Source organism: Dysidea avara, chromosome 3, assembly GCF_963678975.1.
Source record: "Dysidea avara chromosome 3, odDysAvar1.4, whole genome shotgun sequence".
Classification (NCBI taxonomy): domain Eukaryota; kingdom Metazoa; phylum Porifera; class Demospongiae; order Dictyoceratida; family Dysideidae; genus Dysidea; species Dysidea avara.
In genome coordinates, this window is record NC_089274.1 from 18155478 (window position 1) to 18169857 (window position 14380).

The following is a 14380-nucleotide window of genomic DNA, read 5'->3' on the forward strand; positions in this document are numbered from 1 at the left end:
ACCTGTATTTCAGCCAGGTAAGCCTTAGCACAAAGAAAGTTTACTACTGCAGGCTTTACACAGCTTTTATTTCTCACATACTGTCTGCTTAATGCTTTCACTCATGTGCATGTAATGTAATACTTAACACACACATGTAATAAAGGTGCAAAAAAAAACATTTTAAATGATATAGGATATTGGTATGGTGTACTGTCCAATACAGGTACATTAGAGTGAGTACCTGGTGTATGTCTCAAGGCAAGCATCTAATAAAATATTTATGATTTGTTGATGTTTACTAAGTGACCAATCCCAAACCACTAGTATGTATTTATGCATTCTTCATTTATTGAAACTTTGTATAGCTTTTTTTTAAATTTGCATATATTGAGTTTGCAATTGTTTTACTAGGTTCATCCACTCCAGCACCACCTACTACTGGTATGTTTTGATTATATATTTGTGTCAAATAAAATATGTGACCGGCTGAGTGAAAATCCAACTTATTGCAAATTTTGCTTTTAGATAAATGCCATTGAAATACATTGAATAATAGTGCGTACTACATAAACAATTTTACACATGTTTTAACTTCTTCAGTAAAGAAGACTCAAATTATAATATCTAAGAGACCACACTCCTTGAAAGTGTATACTCCAGCACTTTTACTTGTTGACTCATCCACAAAGCCACCTTCATCATTCACCACTTCTCCCATAGAGCCTTCAGCATATCCACTCCACCTGATATACTTTGTTCTTCAGAAGGCTGGTCGTCAGTTTAGCTGAGTACAAGCTGACGGGGGAGATAAGAGGGGAAGGGGTGTAAGCAAGTAGAAGTGGCAATTACAACGACATGTATGTGGAATAGCCACTTGTGTACCCATGTGCATTTTTACTGGACATGGAAAGTACATTATTAAAGTAGTGCCATGCTTTCTGCATGATCGTGTTACTAGTGCTCATCAAGTAATCACTAGTGCCTAGTAGGTAAACATTCAGCCAAGTTAGATTATAACAAGCATTTCAAACAATTTGGAATTTATAACTAGAGTAGGGTCGATAAAAAGTACTGAAACAAGCTGAAGTAGTGCACGATATTAAATCACAGTACTTTTTATCGATGTGCTATGGTCCCTACTCTAGTTATAAATTCCAAATTTTTTGAAATATTTGTTTAACTTTTTTTGTAAATAATTTTATTATGATTGGTGACGCATACTGCATTTGAAATGGTGCCGTGCGCCCCAGCTATATCGTCTGAAAAGTGAAGTATCCATTATGCTTTGTTGTCAGCTATGTTCAACCTGTTACACAGAAGTATGAATCAAGCGCTGTTCAAAAAGCATCTCCACAACCCACGTATACCGAAAGAAAGGGTTGGTGCCGAGCCCCAGTTACATAAATTATTGTCTGAAAAGTGAAATTACGCTTCACTGTTGGCTATGCTCAACCCGTTACACAGCAGTACGAATCAAAAACTGTTTTAAACACAACTCTGTAATTGAAGTAGCCACATGAAAAGTACGGATGATTTTCATTACGAAGGGAAGCCATCATGTGCTACCACCAAATTGACATTTCTCTTTTTGCTGTCAGCAAAGATGAATGGGACACAAAGGAGGACACTGGTAAGTCCATGAAAAATGCATTGTACGTACTGCAGTATGCCAAAAGGCACCTCTTGGGCTGAAGCGACGTAGAACAGTGAAAAAATCAAGCCCGTAGCCTTAGCCGTTATCGAGTTACGCTTGTCTAAAGGCATCAGGCAGTCAGTCAGTCAGGCAGTCAGTAGAAAATTCCGTTGAATAAAAAAAATTAAAAATTCCGTAGCAACTTGTTGAAAGCGTTTCGGGTTGATCTGAAAGCTTGTTTGGGCTTAGGTTTACCTAACCAATACTGCCTCATCATCATCTGGGAAAATTGAGGCTGTTTTTTTGGGGGGTGTTATTTTGTGGGCCACGCCTACTCCTTTGTGGTCCCTACTTATGATAAGTATGTCCTAAAAGTGATTTTTCGTTACTCATCAGTCACATGCTCAGCAATTAATGTACAAGATATGCATGGATTACTCACCATCATCTTCATCTGAGCTTCTTGCAATTTATAGTTATCTCAACATGTATACAGGAGGTTGGATAATTGAGGGAGCACTGCAGATAAGTCATAAATTTAATCATTCAGGTTATACATTCTATTGCTATAATCTGTACACTTATGTACAATACACAAAGCTTACTAGCAGAAGTGACCATTGGTGGTCTCTGTGGTCGTTGTGGTACTGGCAATTAAAGGTTCAGATTGAAATACTAATACAGCAGCCAATTACCCTAATAAAAGTTCCTTTGTATATGTACATAGGTGTAGCAAGATACTTTTAAATAAGGGACTCTAGTTTGGTGTTGAAGAGCAAAAACAAGGCCGTAAGAATGGCTGTCCTTCACTAAACAATGTAGATTGTATCACTGATAAAGCACATAAAATCTTTATACACAATTTCATACTTTGCTACACTGTTTCTCTGCATACTGTGGCTGCTTATTGGAGTAACCGACTGCTCTATTAGAGTATCTCGATCTTTTTTTATGATCAGAAAATCGCAAGGGGTCAGCCCCCCTTGCTGCCCCCTGGGGTTGCTACACCTATAATGTAAAAGTTGCTTGTTTTTGTCACAGTACACAGTAAAAATGGGTGGGGTCTATTCTAAGGAACGGAACTAAACTATGGAATGGAATACTTTCTCAAATTAAAGTTTGCAGCTTACCATTGCTGAAACGGGTAGTGCTAAAAGCCAGAATGGAATGGAACCAATTGAGGGGGAGGGGGGGGTAAGTCAAGTAGAAAAATAGTTTGAGACGGATTTTGCATCATTTCCAACTATCACACAGTGACTAGAATTGTGCTGGAGTTCGTTTCCCTCTACTTATAGGCATGATAGAAATTGCACTCTCAAAATTTTTATTTAATGCCTGCCACGTGGCATATCATGTTTTATTATTAAAGAAAAGAAGACAAAAAAAGCCTGTGATACCAGACAAACGAAGCATGTATTAAGATATTTATGGGGTGCATAATTGTCTGGGCTGTGTAACAGAGGCCATACCAACCAAATTAAGGTAACCATGCAGGTAATAGAGGTGTACCGATAAGGATTTTTCAGTTGTATCAATATCTGATTAATCTGTACCTAAAAAAGCCAATACCGATTATACTGATCCGATTAGTGTATACTCTGTAAAATGTAAATCAAATAGAACTACAGGTGTAGCTACTGCATGACGTATATTATTCTAATGATTTTTCGAGAAAACAGAAGTGATGTAACTATAAGGCACAGCAATACCTGGTTACCTATGGTGATGTTGCCTCTAATACACAACCCAGACAATTAGGCACCACAAATATGTGTATGTTAGATGCCCACTGGAGGTTTTTTAGTAGGGTTGAAAACCCGAGGGTGCGGTTTGGTCACCGAGGCATGGCATTAATTTGCCAAGGTGCCAATCCAAGCATGAGGGCTTCAACCTACTAAAAAATGACAGTGGGTATCTAACCTATTTAGAAAGCAGCTCGTTACCAGCACTGACAAAAGAAGCACAGAGTCATGCTAGGTAAGGTCTTTACAGCGTTGTTTGCATTGTTTGCATGTGCCGGCAGCTTAGTGGTCAGGTTAGTGTTGTTTAGTAGCTGTTATTTAGTTCCAAGGCTTGTTTACTAGCTAATACAAGCTGGCCAGAAGGGACAAGATTTATTACAACTGGCCACAAAGTGACAAAATTACAAACAGGTGCAATAACACAGCTGAAGTGTGTTGATGGTCTAATGGCAACAGTGCTGACAAGTAGATGAACGCAAATATGCTTGCTGTAAACTCAGCAACACCAGTAGTTTCACTGATGGCTAGATAGTTGTGAATATGGAACATTGTTGGGGTAACTGTAATATGCATCTGGCTTGTTCGGTTGCTAGCTTTGTCAAGTGCTGGTATGGCTGATGAAGGTAAAAACCCAAATCTCACTAACCATACAACCACTAATTAAATCAGTAACATAGAAAACTCTTTGAAGTGTTGTTGAATTTACCATAACAGTCTCACGTGACAACAGGTCTCTAAATGAAACTTAGAGCCCTCACCTCAGGTCTCTAACTGGTATTAATAACCTCATTAACTGTGTCAACATCAAAAGAGAATTATTCATGCTGCTTTCTAATTTAATACATGCTCCTTTGTCCGGATTACTCCGTGTTAGTTTTCGAAGATGCCCCCTACTATACACAGATTATCAATTCAGCTTTCCTGTGCTGCAGTTCTTTATTCTTAAAGTACAACAACTACCATTTTCAGAAGATCTGGGTAAGAATATTCTAACACAAATAGCAGTACTTGCACGCACAGTCATAAGGCTTCTCGTAACTTAGCATTTTAATAACATAGTATAGAGAGACTTTCTATTTGTTTGTAGTGAGAAAAAAGGCTTTTCATTGCTTTGCTGATATTTGCCATGCAAACTATTGGTAGCGATATCGGTTCTCAGAGCATTTGTGCCGATTACCGATATGGCCATATTGGCAGCTGATCTGATCACCGATCCGATTATTGGTACACCTCTAGTAACCTTGGTACCAGATACTACAACTCAATGACAAAGAGAGAAAAAAGCGGTATGGGTACACAAGGTTAGACACACCACAGCCTGCTTATGGCAATTGGAAGACTTCCAACTACCATTTATGCATGTATATAGTATGATAACATTAAAATTGTGTACGTGCCATTGATGACCTTAGAATCATCGCCTGCTTTATTATGCCAAACTCATAGACATTACTACACTTCTTTTAGCCAAGCCCCTATTAAAGTTGATCACACCTGTAAGCCAATAGTCTCGCGTGGCCAGACCCTTTCCGCGGGGCCGCTTATAACCTCTAATCGATAAGCGGCCGCGCGGAAAGGGTCTGGCCACGCGAGACTAGTAAGCCAAGGCAAATCGTTCAAGATAAACCATGACTACAAAAGGAATTTCTGTCACAGTATTCAAATAATGCACCCAGGGTAAAGTACTGTGCAGTGTACAAAACAGTAACGTACCTTACATCCTGAAAGTTCAGAAGTTGACCTCGGAAGTTGACTTGTCTGTGTGTCCACGTCAGACACGTGCATCTCGTATTATAGGCCAGTGAATCATGGCTCCGGGCAATTGATGTTGGACAGTATGTGGGTGCCATCTTTTTGGACCTGACTAAGGCTTTTGATTGTGTAAATCATAATATCCTGTTACAGAAGTTGGACTGCTACGGCATTAGAGGAGGTGCGTATGAGTGGATTGAAAGTTTTTTATGTAACAGAACACAGCAAGTAAGTGTAAAAGATGCCCTTTCATCCAAGGGACTTGTTACTATTGGAGTTCCTCAGGGGTCTATCTTGGGACCTCTGCTGTTTTCAATATATGTGAATGATTTGCCAAATTCAATTACTTTGTGTGATGTTAACATGTATGCTGATGACACAGAGTTGCACTATAGTAGCAGTCAACTGGAAAGAGTGGAGCAAGTACTTCAGAATGGCCTTGAGGAGGTTTCTAACTGGATGTCAGTGAATGGATTTAAATTGAACATTGATAAATCAGTTTGTATGTTGATTGGTACACGACAAAGAGTTAGTGGTGGGACTTTATGCTTGTCACTTAATGACAGTATGTTGAAGCAAGTGACATCAACCAAGTATCTAGGTTTGTTTATAGATCAATATTTAACGTGGCAAAATCATATAGATTATGTTTTGAAAAGAGTGAGGGGAAAAATCTACTCTATTAATCGCCTAAAACCTCCTCCTACTGTCAGGAAGTTACTGTACCAAGTGTATCTTCTGCCCATTCTAGAATATTGTGATGTGGTGTAGCAACCAACAAATGCAAGCCAAACTAGACGTTTAGAAAGATTTCACTCTAAGTATATTTCTCTTTGTAATGACTCATCTATCTCAGGACAGTCCCTTACTGAACGACGCAAGTTTCATACCATTCTACAAACTTACAAAGTATTGCACAAGTTGGCTCCAGATTATCTCCATGGCATATTTGAATATGCTGTTAATGTTACGGGACGTATCAGCAGAAATGCTCATCGCTTGTTTGTTCCACAGCTACGGACTAATTATGGGAAAAGAAGCCTATATTACAGAGGTACTATATTGTGGAACGCTCTGCCAGCTGCTTTGTATCACGCATCAACTTTATTTCAATTCAGGAGTAGCTATTTAGAACAATATAATTGTAGTTAATATTAATTTGTAAATGTATGTAGTTTTATACATGTATGCTGTATACAGGGCGTAGCTGAAAAACAGCTTTGCTGATGCTACCTTCCCTGTTTAAATAAATTGAAAAAAAAAATAAAAAAATAAATAATAGGCGCACAGTAATCTCTGATTAATTATTTTTATAAAAGCGCTTATAGGCACTTATATGGACTCAAAATGGCTACAGCCGTAATTCGCCCACACGATCAGTAATATCTATGGTCTCATGTATAAGACGTGGGATTTTCCCCCTTTTAAAGTCATTGTCTGTACGACCCTTGTGGCAGGGCCAGAGGACACCGGCGCACGCCCGTTAGAGGTGTGGTCAATGGGGTGTGGCGCTAGGTCAAAGAAAGCGATGATCATCAAAGGGGAAGCATAGAAAATGCAGTTGTCTCATCATGGGTAGGTACGGTAGTGTCATAAGTTAAATATACTGAACTGGTTTCTGAAGGTTGTTGGCCAGTTACAATAGCTTGCAAGACAAACACTTGACGGAGTTCTATTCTTCTGATCACCCACAAAGGCTGAGGCACTTGATTGGGGCGGGACTGGTAAGAACATGATAGTAGCTTGTGTTATATGCTTATGTGTGGCAACAGATCACCAAGGAAGGGTACATTGTTAATGACACTACGTTACGATTGAAGAATGCCTTAAAACAGCAGAAAAGGCCTGCTCTGGCTAATGGCTCAATAGATTTACCTGGAAGCAAAGCTGTTAAAGCTAAAGTATGCATTAATTGTTGTAGTCTCAGCTAGTTTCAGAGTTACCAGACCATTACCAATTTTCAATGAAACGAAACATGTAGCTATATAGGGCTACCTTATGAACTGGCCACCATCAGTATAGTCATTGTCAATAACCTTAGCCTATCTGTATAATGATGTATCATTGTTAACGTTCAAAATATAAATATAAAATTAAAAGGCCATAATTTATTACAAGTTTACCAGGTTACACAATTAACCTGCAACATTTATTGTGTCAACCAAGGGTACTGTCATACATTTTTTGCTGTTGTGAATAAGGTAGCCTATACTTTATGAAGTCTTGGTCAGTCTTCTGATTGGCCTTAATTGCTTTTTTAATTAAGGCTGTATCCTTTTTATTGTTAGACTGTTGTATATAGAATTAAGGTATTGTGTAAAGTGGCCAGTCTACATGTTGTTCGTGTCACTGAGTGTTGCATTTGGATGTTTTATCTTAGGCCACTTTATCTAAATCTTGTTTCTCAAGTCATATACAGGGTTGGTAGGTTGGTAAAATTAAAAAAAAAATTAATTTTTGCCAACCAAAGAGTGATTTTGCGAGTCAAACAGTGGCTAAGCTACATTATTATTGCTGTATCACATGTGAGTATATAGGCAGCTCTATGATTAGATATTGAGTATTTCTGACAGCTTAAAGGTAACTTTGCAACCCCTTTGTGGTATTTTTTGCTGCTTGCAGGGTGATCATGTGATTAACATAAATGTTGGGGTCGGTTGGGCCCGAGAAACAAGAGATTTAGTTAAAGTGGCCTTACAGTGCTTCATATGAAGAAGTTTGCTACATGGCATGGACATAATTTGGCTTAATCACGGAACACTGTTATTTTCGCAAACTAATCTGCAGAACTAATTCACAGTGCTTTTGTTTCATTGTAACACTAATGTAGTGAAGGTTAATGGCTGTCAAGACATCAAAATAGCTCAGAGCCTTCCCTTCCAAATATCCTCCATTTAATTCACCATAGAAGATGTAAGTGATTTTCTACCTTAAAATGACGTGCTTAAATTTCCTCTGATTTCCTTCTGCTATAGCTCATCTTAATTGCTATTCACTGCTCTTTCCAAATCTGGTTCGGAATCTGAGGTATCTATCACATGTCGCAGGTTATTACGCCTTTTATTGCATGCCCCCGAAACACCCAATACAAAATGTATGGGGAAATTTGCTACACCCGGTCAGTTTAGGCCATTTTGATGTGCCAAAATTTCCGTGAATTGGACTTCTTTTAGTATCATTGTACTCGCAGAGAGTTGTTCTACACGTATCATATTGGGAAAGTTACTAAACAGACTCGAGGTAAGCAGTACACAATAATTAATTTAATTTTTTATGGTTTTTCAATCGAAATGTATTGGACATGTCTGTTCCAGCTGGCATTTTTGCCATGGACAAAAGTATAGCAAATGTCTGCAAACTTCTTGATATGCATATTTTTGTGTAATCAGTGATAATTTTGTGTTGAAGTTGGCTAATTGTTATCAGGAAAATTGTTGTCAATGTTTTCTTTGTGTTTTATAATCAATAAAATTGCTAAGGTACTAAAATCGTTAAACTAAGGTGCTAAATTGCTGCTAAGGTCAAAATCTATTTCTTTGAAAAAAAATCTTGGACTTTGGAGCTGGCGGTATTGAAAAATAGTAAACAGTATACCTCTGTAAAAGTGTCACTAAAAGCCATTAGTATTAAATTTACCTCAATAAAAGCACCAAATACCCATGGTAGCTCAGCAAGCCTCAGGTAAAAATTACCAGACAAACTTGTTTACATAGTTTGGTTATCTACATCATTTAGCACCTGCCTATACAAACTAGAGCTGAAACAGATAATATATATATATCATTATCTGGTATCCAGATAGTATTTCAATATCCGGTTAGTACGTAATTTGAAACGATTAGGATAATTTTTAAAAGCAATTTCATGATAATTTTGTTTGATACAAAGCCTTTGCACTGATTATCATACCACAATCCTAATCATTGTACAAATATTATGCTTGTTTCTGATCTAAATTATCAGTATATAGCAAGTGGGTTTATGGAAAAATATGTCGCTAACAATTTGCATGAGTGATAAGCACCACTACAAACACACCAAGTTTTGTCAAAATCCGAGAGGTGACCCTAAATTCCTTGTTGATTTGACATGGAATGACCCTATAGCAAGTGGGTTTATGGAAAAATATGTCGTGTTTTTATAGTAAGTAATGATGTCACACAACATGTGACAATATTTGTAGTAGAGCTGAAATGGATAGCAATTTTACTATCCGGATATCCTGAACTAAATCTTTCTGGATATCCTACAGATAGTGTGTAAATATGAGATGAAACATGCCCACAGAAAGGCCATACTACCCAGATGGTATGGCGGTATCAAAACCGGTATGACTTAACTATCACAGTTTACTTATAATACTGGTATATTGCCCAACTCTAATCCCAATTATTAGAATTTGTGTGTAATGGTAAATTAATTGATTCTTGATATTGCATTAATGATTGTATTGATCATGCAAGATATTGGCCAACCAATCACACACTACTGCTCAGTTGACTCAGACGAAGACGATCATAGGAAGAATTCCGCACAGTCCTTACCTCTCCAGGTCATTCAGCACATGTAAACCTCTACCATTACAACCAAAATCTTCTCATAAAAGATCACAGGTAAACTTTCATCACACTTTAGATAGTGAGCCGATTCTGAAAATATTCTTTATTATATTCAATTATGATGTGGTAACTACCATCTATCATAAGTAACAGCATGTATGTTAATTTGTAAGCTAACTTCTTTACACAAACATCCCTACTATGTGTAATAATTATTAAGAGGTTTATCTTACAGACATTACCTAGTGTTCAGACTATGTACACTACTCATTGTTATCCGATGAGGTCCGGGGTACATGTTACTCTGCGTTATTTGGGACAGAGTGTCCACCTAGAAGGGAGTGTGAAACATGACACAGTAGATGTTGTGATAATGCAGCAACCTTGTTTTGGGGATACTGTGTGTGTGTTCGATGGTAAAGTGAAACTAAAGGGCCAGTTCACATTCACTTCACGTCGACATCTAGACTGCCCATTTGGAGTAAGTATTTTTCTGGACCATATGTTTGACTGTCGATTGAGTACCTGCTGTGAATACAAGCACCAACCACGGAAGATCTTAGGTAGTAAGACATCACATTTTTACCTAGTGAAAGTTGAGGGAGGCAAAGCTTGTTGCAAGTCAGTGAGTTGTTTGGTGTACAGCTAGTCTAGTATGTAGTGTGATGTAGATGTCAAGGAACAGCTGATCCACCTTCAATGAACAAGAAGACTACAAATGAAGTATCACCAATACCAGTTAAAGATAGCAAGGTTAGATCATCTCAGACAATATCACTGTGTAATAGTAGCAATTGTAGGAGTCTAACATGCAGATCAATGTTGATGATAATAGGTGTAAGTCAAAGAATCAAGCCAACAGGTAGACGGTGTGTGGTCAACACCATAATACGTCATATTTTGTTTAGTCCTGACACATTTGAATTTGGTGCTGACAAGTCTCCTCCTACAAATGACAACAATGTAGTGTCACCCAGTCATAGCAGAGATGTTCCTTCCAGTCAAGAGAACAGTGTGGAGCAGCCACCAATTGTAAAACGTTCTGTTGTGTTTAGTCCGGACACTAAGGATGATCAAGAAACTATAACATTGAATAATGCCAAAGAATGTTCAAGATAATAAAGAGGCTGATCAAGGTTTAGATCCAAAACGTGATCAACACTTGTTTACACTATCGGGGACCAGCAGTGATGATTATGATGATAACAATGATGATGATTATGATGATAACGATGATGATGATTATGATTGTGATGATGATGATGATGATGGTGATGGTTATGATATATGTGATTATGATGATGATGATAAATATGATTATGATGATGACTACAGTGATAGAACTTTTCTGGAAGGGTAAACATGGCATTTTTGTTGTGTCTGATCTATACTTGAATGAGATGCTCTTCTCTGAAAATGTTGTATAGGTCATTGCATATTTTTGTATGCATGGGTATTGTAAGAAATTAAATGTCCACTAGTATAGCTGCATGTGTAGATGACCTCTCTTGTTTCATTTTTATGAGCCACCTTGCATTTGTTTGTTTGCTTTGAACCAGCAGCGGAGGAAGTAGTTGATATGAGGGGGGACTGGGCTGACCCAGACTTATTTCTACAGTTTGGTAAGGTGAGACCAAAAAAAAAAAAAAAAAGGTCACAACCAACTGACAAGAGCTTTCCACCTCACCAGCTACCATTTCTAGCTGATAAACTACATAAAAATCCTTACATAGCCCGCTACACACTGACTACTTTATTAGAGTGACTGCTCTATTAGAGTATCTCGATCTTTATCACGGTTTTCAGCCCCACTCCAAGAAAGATAATTTCGGTGTGATATCATTCTCAGGGGGGCTTCAGCCCCCTAGCCCCCCCCCCCCTTCCACCGCCTATGCTTTGAACCCACATCAAAGGAAAGAATGGTGTCAGATGTGTTTGTGATTTTGTTTGTAGCTCAACTCTCTACTGGATGACTTGTTTGTCTCACCAGGTAATTATGTAGCTGAACTCTCTACTGGGCTCCTTATATGTAGACATATCATATTATTAATTTTACATATCATCTGATCGTGTGCCCTAACTGCATATTGATTACTGAAAATCAAAGTTGTCATTTCTGAGTCCATTTGTTTCCAGCCATGTTCTACATATTACAACCATTACAAATGTAGTGTCTCTGAAATCAATCCAGTCACTATATAGCAATTCACCTATCAATCTCATGCTCCATCCCCACCCCAGGTAGTATGGGGCAATACAGGAGATTTGACAAATCCTAATGTCTAATTTCTCTGTATTGGGGGAAAAGAAGTTTATCTAATTCCCACTATGTCCCTTCTCCTAATAAGGGTTTTTAAGGGATTTGATCGACCTATAAAAATAGTTCATGCCTGACCAAATTGTTGTTGATTAAAGCCCCAGAGGATAGACAAGATGTAGATGTCAAATCCCCAGTTAGCAGATGGGGACCCTAGGGTGGAGGTGGGGCTTGACATTGACAGGTGCATCAGTACAAGAAGCCATTGATGTGCTACATATATATATGAATGTCTATATGGTATAGTGGAGAAAGAAATGGCCCCAAGCTATATTGAATTACGCTTGTCTTGGCAACGTACAAAATAATATTTTCTACTCAACTGGCTAAGTTGCATACTGATGCCTTCAGACAGATAGCTGTATATTAAGGATCATGAAGGTTTGGGCTTTTCTTGTACCCTAAAACTAGCCTCATGGTGCCTTTGCAGCAAGCCAAAAAGTACCCTCAGTGCAAACCAAAATGCTTCTTAAAAAGTTGCTACAATTTTTTTTATATAGTGGAATTTTCTACTGACTGACTGCTTGACTGATGCCTTTAGACAAGCGTTAGTTGACAATGGCTAATGCTATGGGCTTGATTTTTTCACAGTGCAATGTTGCTTCAGCCTAACAGGTGCCTTTTGGCATACAGCAGTATGTACAATGCATGCTTCATGGACTTACCTTGTGTCCCATTTACCTTTGCTGACAGTTTATTCATGGTAGTATGTGATGGCTTCCCTATGTTTGTGGGGAATCACCCAAGCTTTTCGTTGAGACTGGATTGATTACAGAGGTTTATTTGGGCACGCATGTAGACAAAAACAATAAGCCTGGCACCATTCTTTCTTCTAATGTGGTATGCATGGGTTTACCAGTCATAATAATGTTGGAAATTTAGGAATCAAAGAATAAAAAGTAGTAAAACAAGGGAGGTTGCTTATACCTAAAGATATGTATATACAGTGTACTAGTGGACATTTAATCTCTAATTCAGTCATGGATGAAAATCACATCTGGGTAAGGTTCCTGACATGCTGATTATGATAATAATAACAATTGGAGGTGAAAGGTAAAAGCACAACAGGGTGTATGGATATTAGTATATTTCATGCATGAGTTGGTTATTGTTGCATAAAACAGAGGTTGTACAATGCAGCAACAGCAACAGCAGCAGCCTTCTTTTTCTGCTTTTCATCACCCTTTTATCTTCCTAACCTTTCCTTTTCCTTCTTCTTGTTTTCTCTCTCCTTTTGTCTTTGTTCTATTTCTTGAGATTTCTTCACCTTCCCTTCTTTTTCTTTTAGTAGAGTCAAGCCTCCTGCACTTGTTAGCACTCTTTTCAGGGTTTACCATCATCAGTCACAGTTACAGCAGGTGTGTCATTTTTATCTGCACTAGGAAACTTGTCTAGAACTATCTGTGGGTTAAATGGGTAAACTCCAGTGTATTTGAAGCCATTTATGAATGACAGTGGCACCAATGCTTTTCCTCATGCCTCTGAAAACAAACCACTAAAATGATATTTGATAGTGATTCTGCCAGGATACTTTTGTAGACCATCGTGGCACACATCTTGCCAGCGTGTTTTGAGTGATGAAAAGACAGCCATATCAAATGGCTGCATTTCATGAGTGGTATGGGGTTGGAGTGTGAAAGATAACATCATGATCTTTTGCATAACAGATTGTTTCTGGACTGTAGTGAGAGCTGTGTCCATCCATTAATAAAAGTAAAGGTCTGGTAGATATTGCGTGTTGAAGAAAGTGTTTGGTAACCACAAGCAAAACAGTTCCATGTCTATCCAGCTATTACTACTCAAACCATAAGTAGTTCCTGGTAGTTCTTCTTCTGTCCAATCCATGTTCAAGTTTTTAGCATCAAATATAACATACGGTGGCATGGCACTTCCAATAGCATTAACACATGCAACAACAGTGACTTAATTCTTGTTACCAGATGAATGGTAATGCACCTTTTTTGACAATAACGTGCGGTGGTCTGGGGGGTGTGATCCAAAGGTACACCATCTTCATCAAAATTGTAAAGTTGGCTTGGTTTTTCCATCAAGACATGCTTCTCCAAACATTCTTTCAAAACAGCAAAATATTGTTCAATAGCATATCTATTGTCTATGGCATTCATACGTGTCTGAGAACATGTTTCTGACTCCCTGTAGTCTTCTCACAGGTCCCTAGCATTTAATAATAATAAAGTACAATCCCCTTTCCGCAATGACAATTCTGGATGTCTCTTCATGAAGCTGGCAACCCAGCCATTGGTTATCTTGTCTTTTCTTAGCACTTCTTTCTCTACTACAACTTTTTCTGCAATATTTTTGATTTGTTTGCATGTTTTGCCAAAGCCTATCTTTCCTACAGTAACTATATACTCACTAAGTTCCTTGATTTAAG

General features: G+C 38.1%; 1 protein-coding gene and 1 long non-coding RNA gene across 4 annotated transcripts in view; one reads left to right on the forward strand and one right to left on the reverse strand.

Annotated features, from left to right (window-relative positions):
• Window positions 1–501: 501 nt before the first annotated feature.
• Window positions 502–5156, reverse strand: LOC136251800 (uncharacterized). Its single transcript, XR_010699203.1, has 3 exons — window positions 5071–5156; window positions 2058–2134; window positions 502–777 (listed from the first exon to the last, which is right to left on the reverse strand). It is a non-coding gene; the product is annotated as an uncharacterized lncRNA (long non-coding RNA).
• Window positions 5157–6536: 1380 nt separating this feature from the next.
• Window positions 6537–14380, forward strand: part of LOC136251801 (uncharacterized) — a 30401-nt gene continuing 22557 nt past the window's right edge. The window contains exons 1-9 of one of the 3 annotated variants that reach the window (XM_066044207.1): window positions 6537–6684; window positions 6734–6833; window positions 6882–7010; window positions 9573–9722; window positions 9904–10084; window positions 10136–10289; window positions 10340–10421; window positions 10469–10530; window positions 10577–11024. In XM_066044207.1, the coding sequence (XP_065900279.1) occupies window positions 6665–6684; window positions 6734–6833; window positions 6882–7010; window positions 9573–9722; window positions 9904–10084; window positions 10136–10289; window positions 10340–10421; window positions 10469–10530; window positions 10577–10787 (1089 nt within the window). In that variant the 5' untranslated portion in view covers window positions 6537–6664 and the 3' untranslated portion in view covers window positions 10788–11024. Of the gene's footprint in view, window positions 6689–6733; window positions 6834–6881; window positions 7011–9572; window positions 9723–9903; window positions 10290–10339; window positions 10422–10468; window positions 10531–10576; window positions 11025–14380 lie in introns of all 3 variants that reach the window. The other 2 variants (XM_066044205.1, XM_066044206.1) reach the window with 2 other exon arrangements.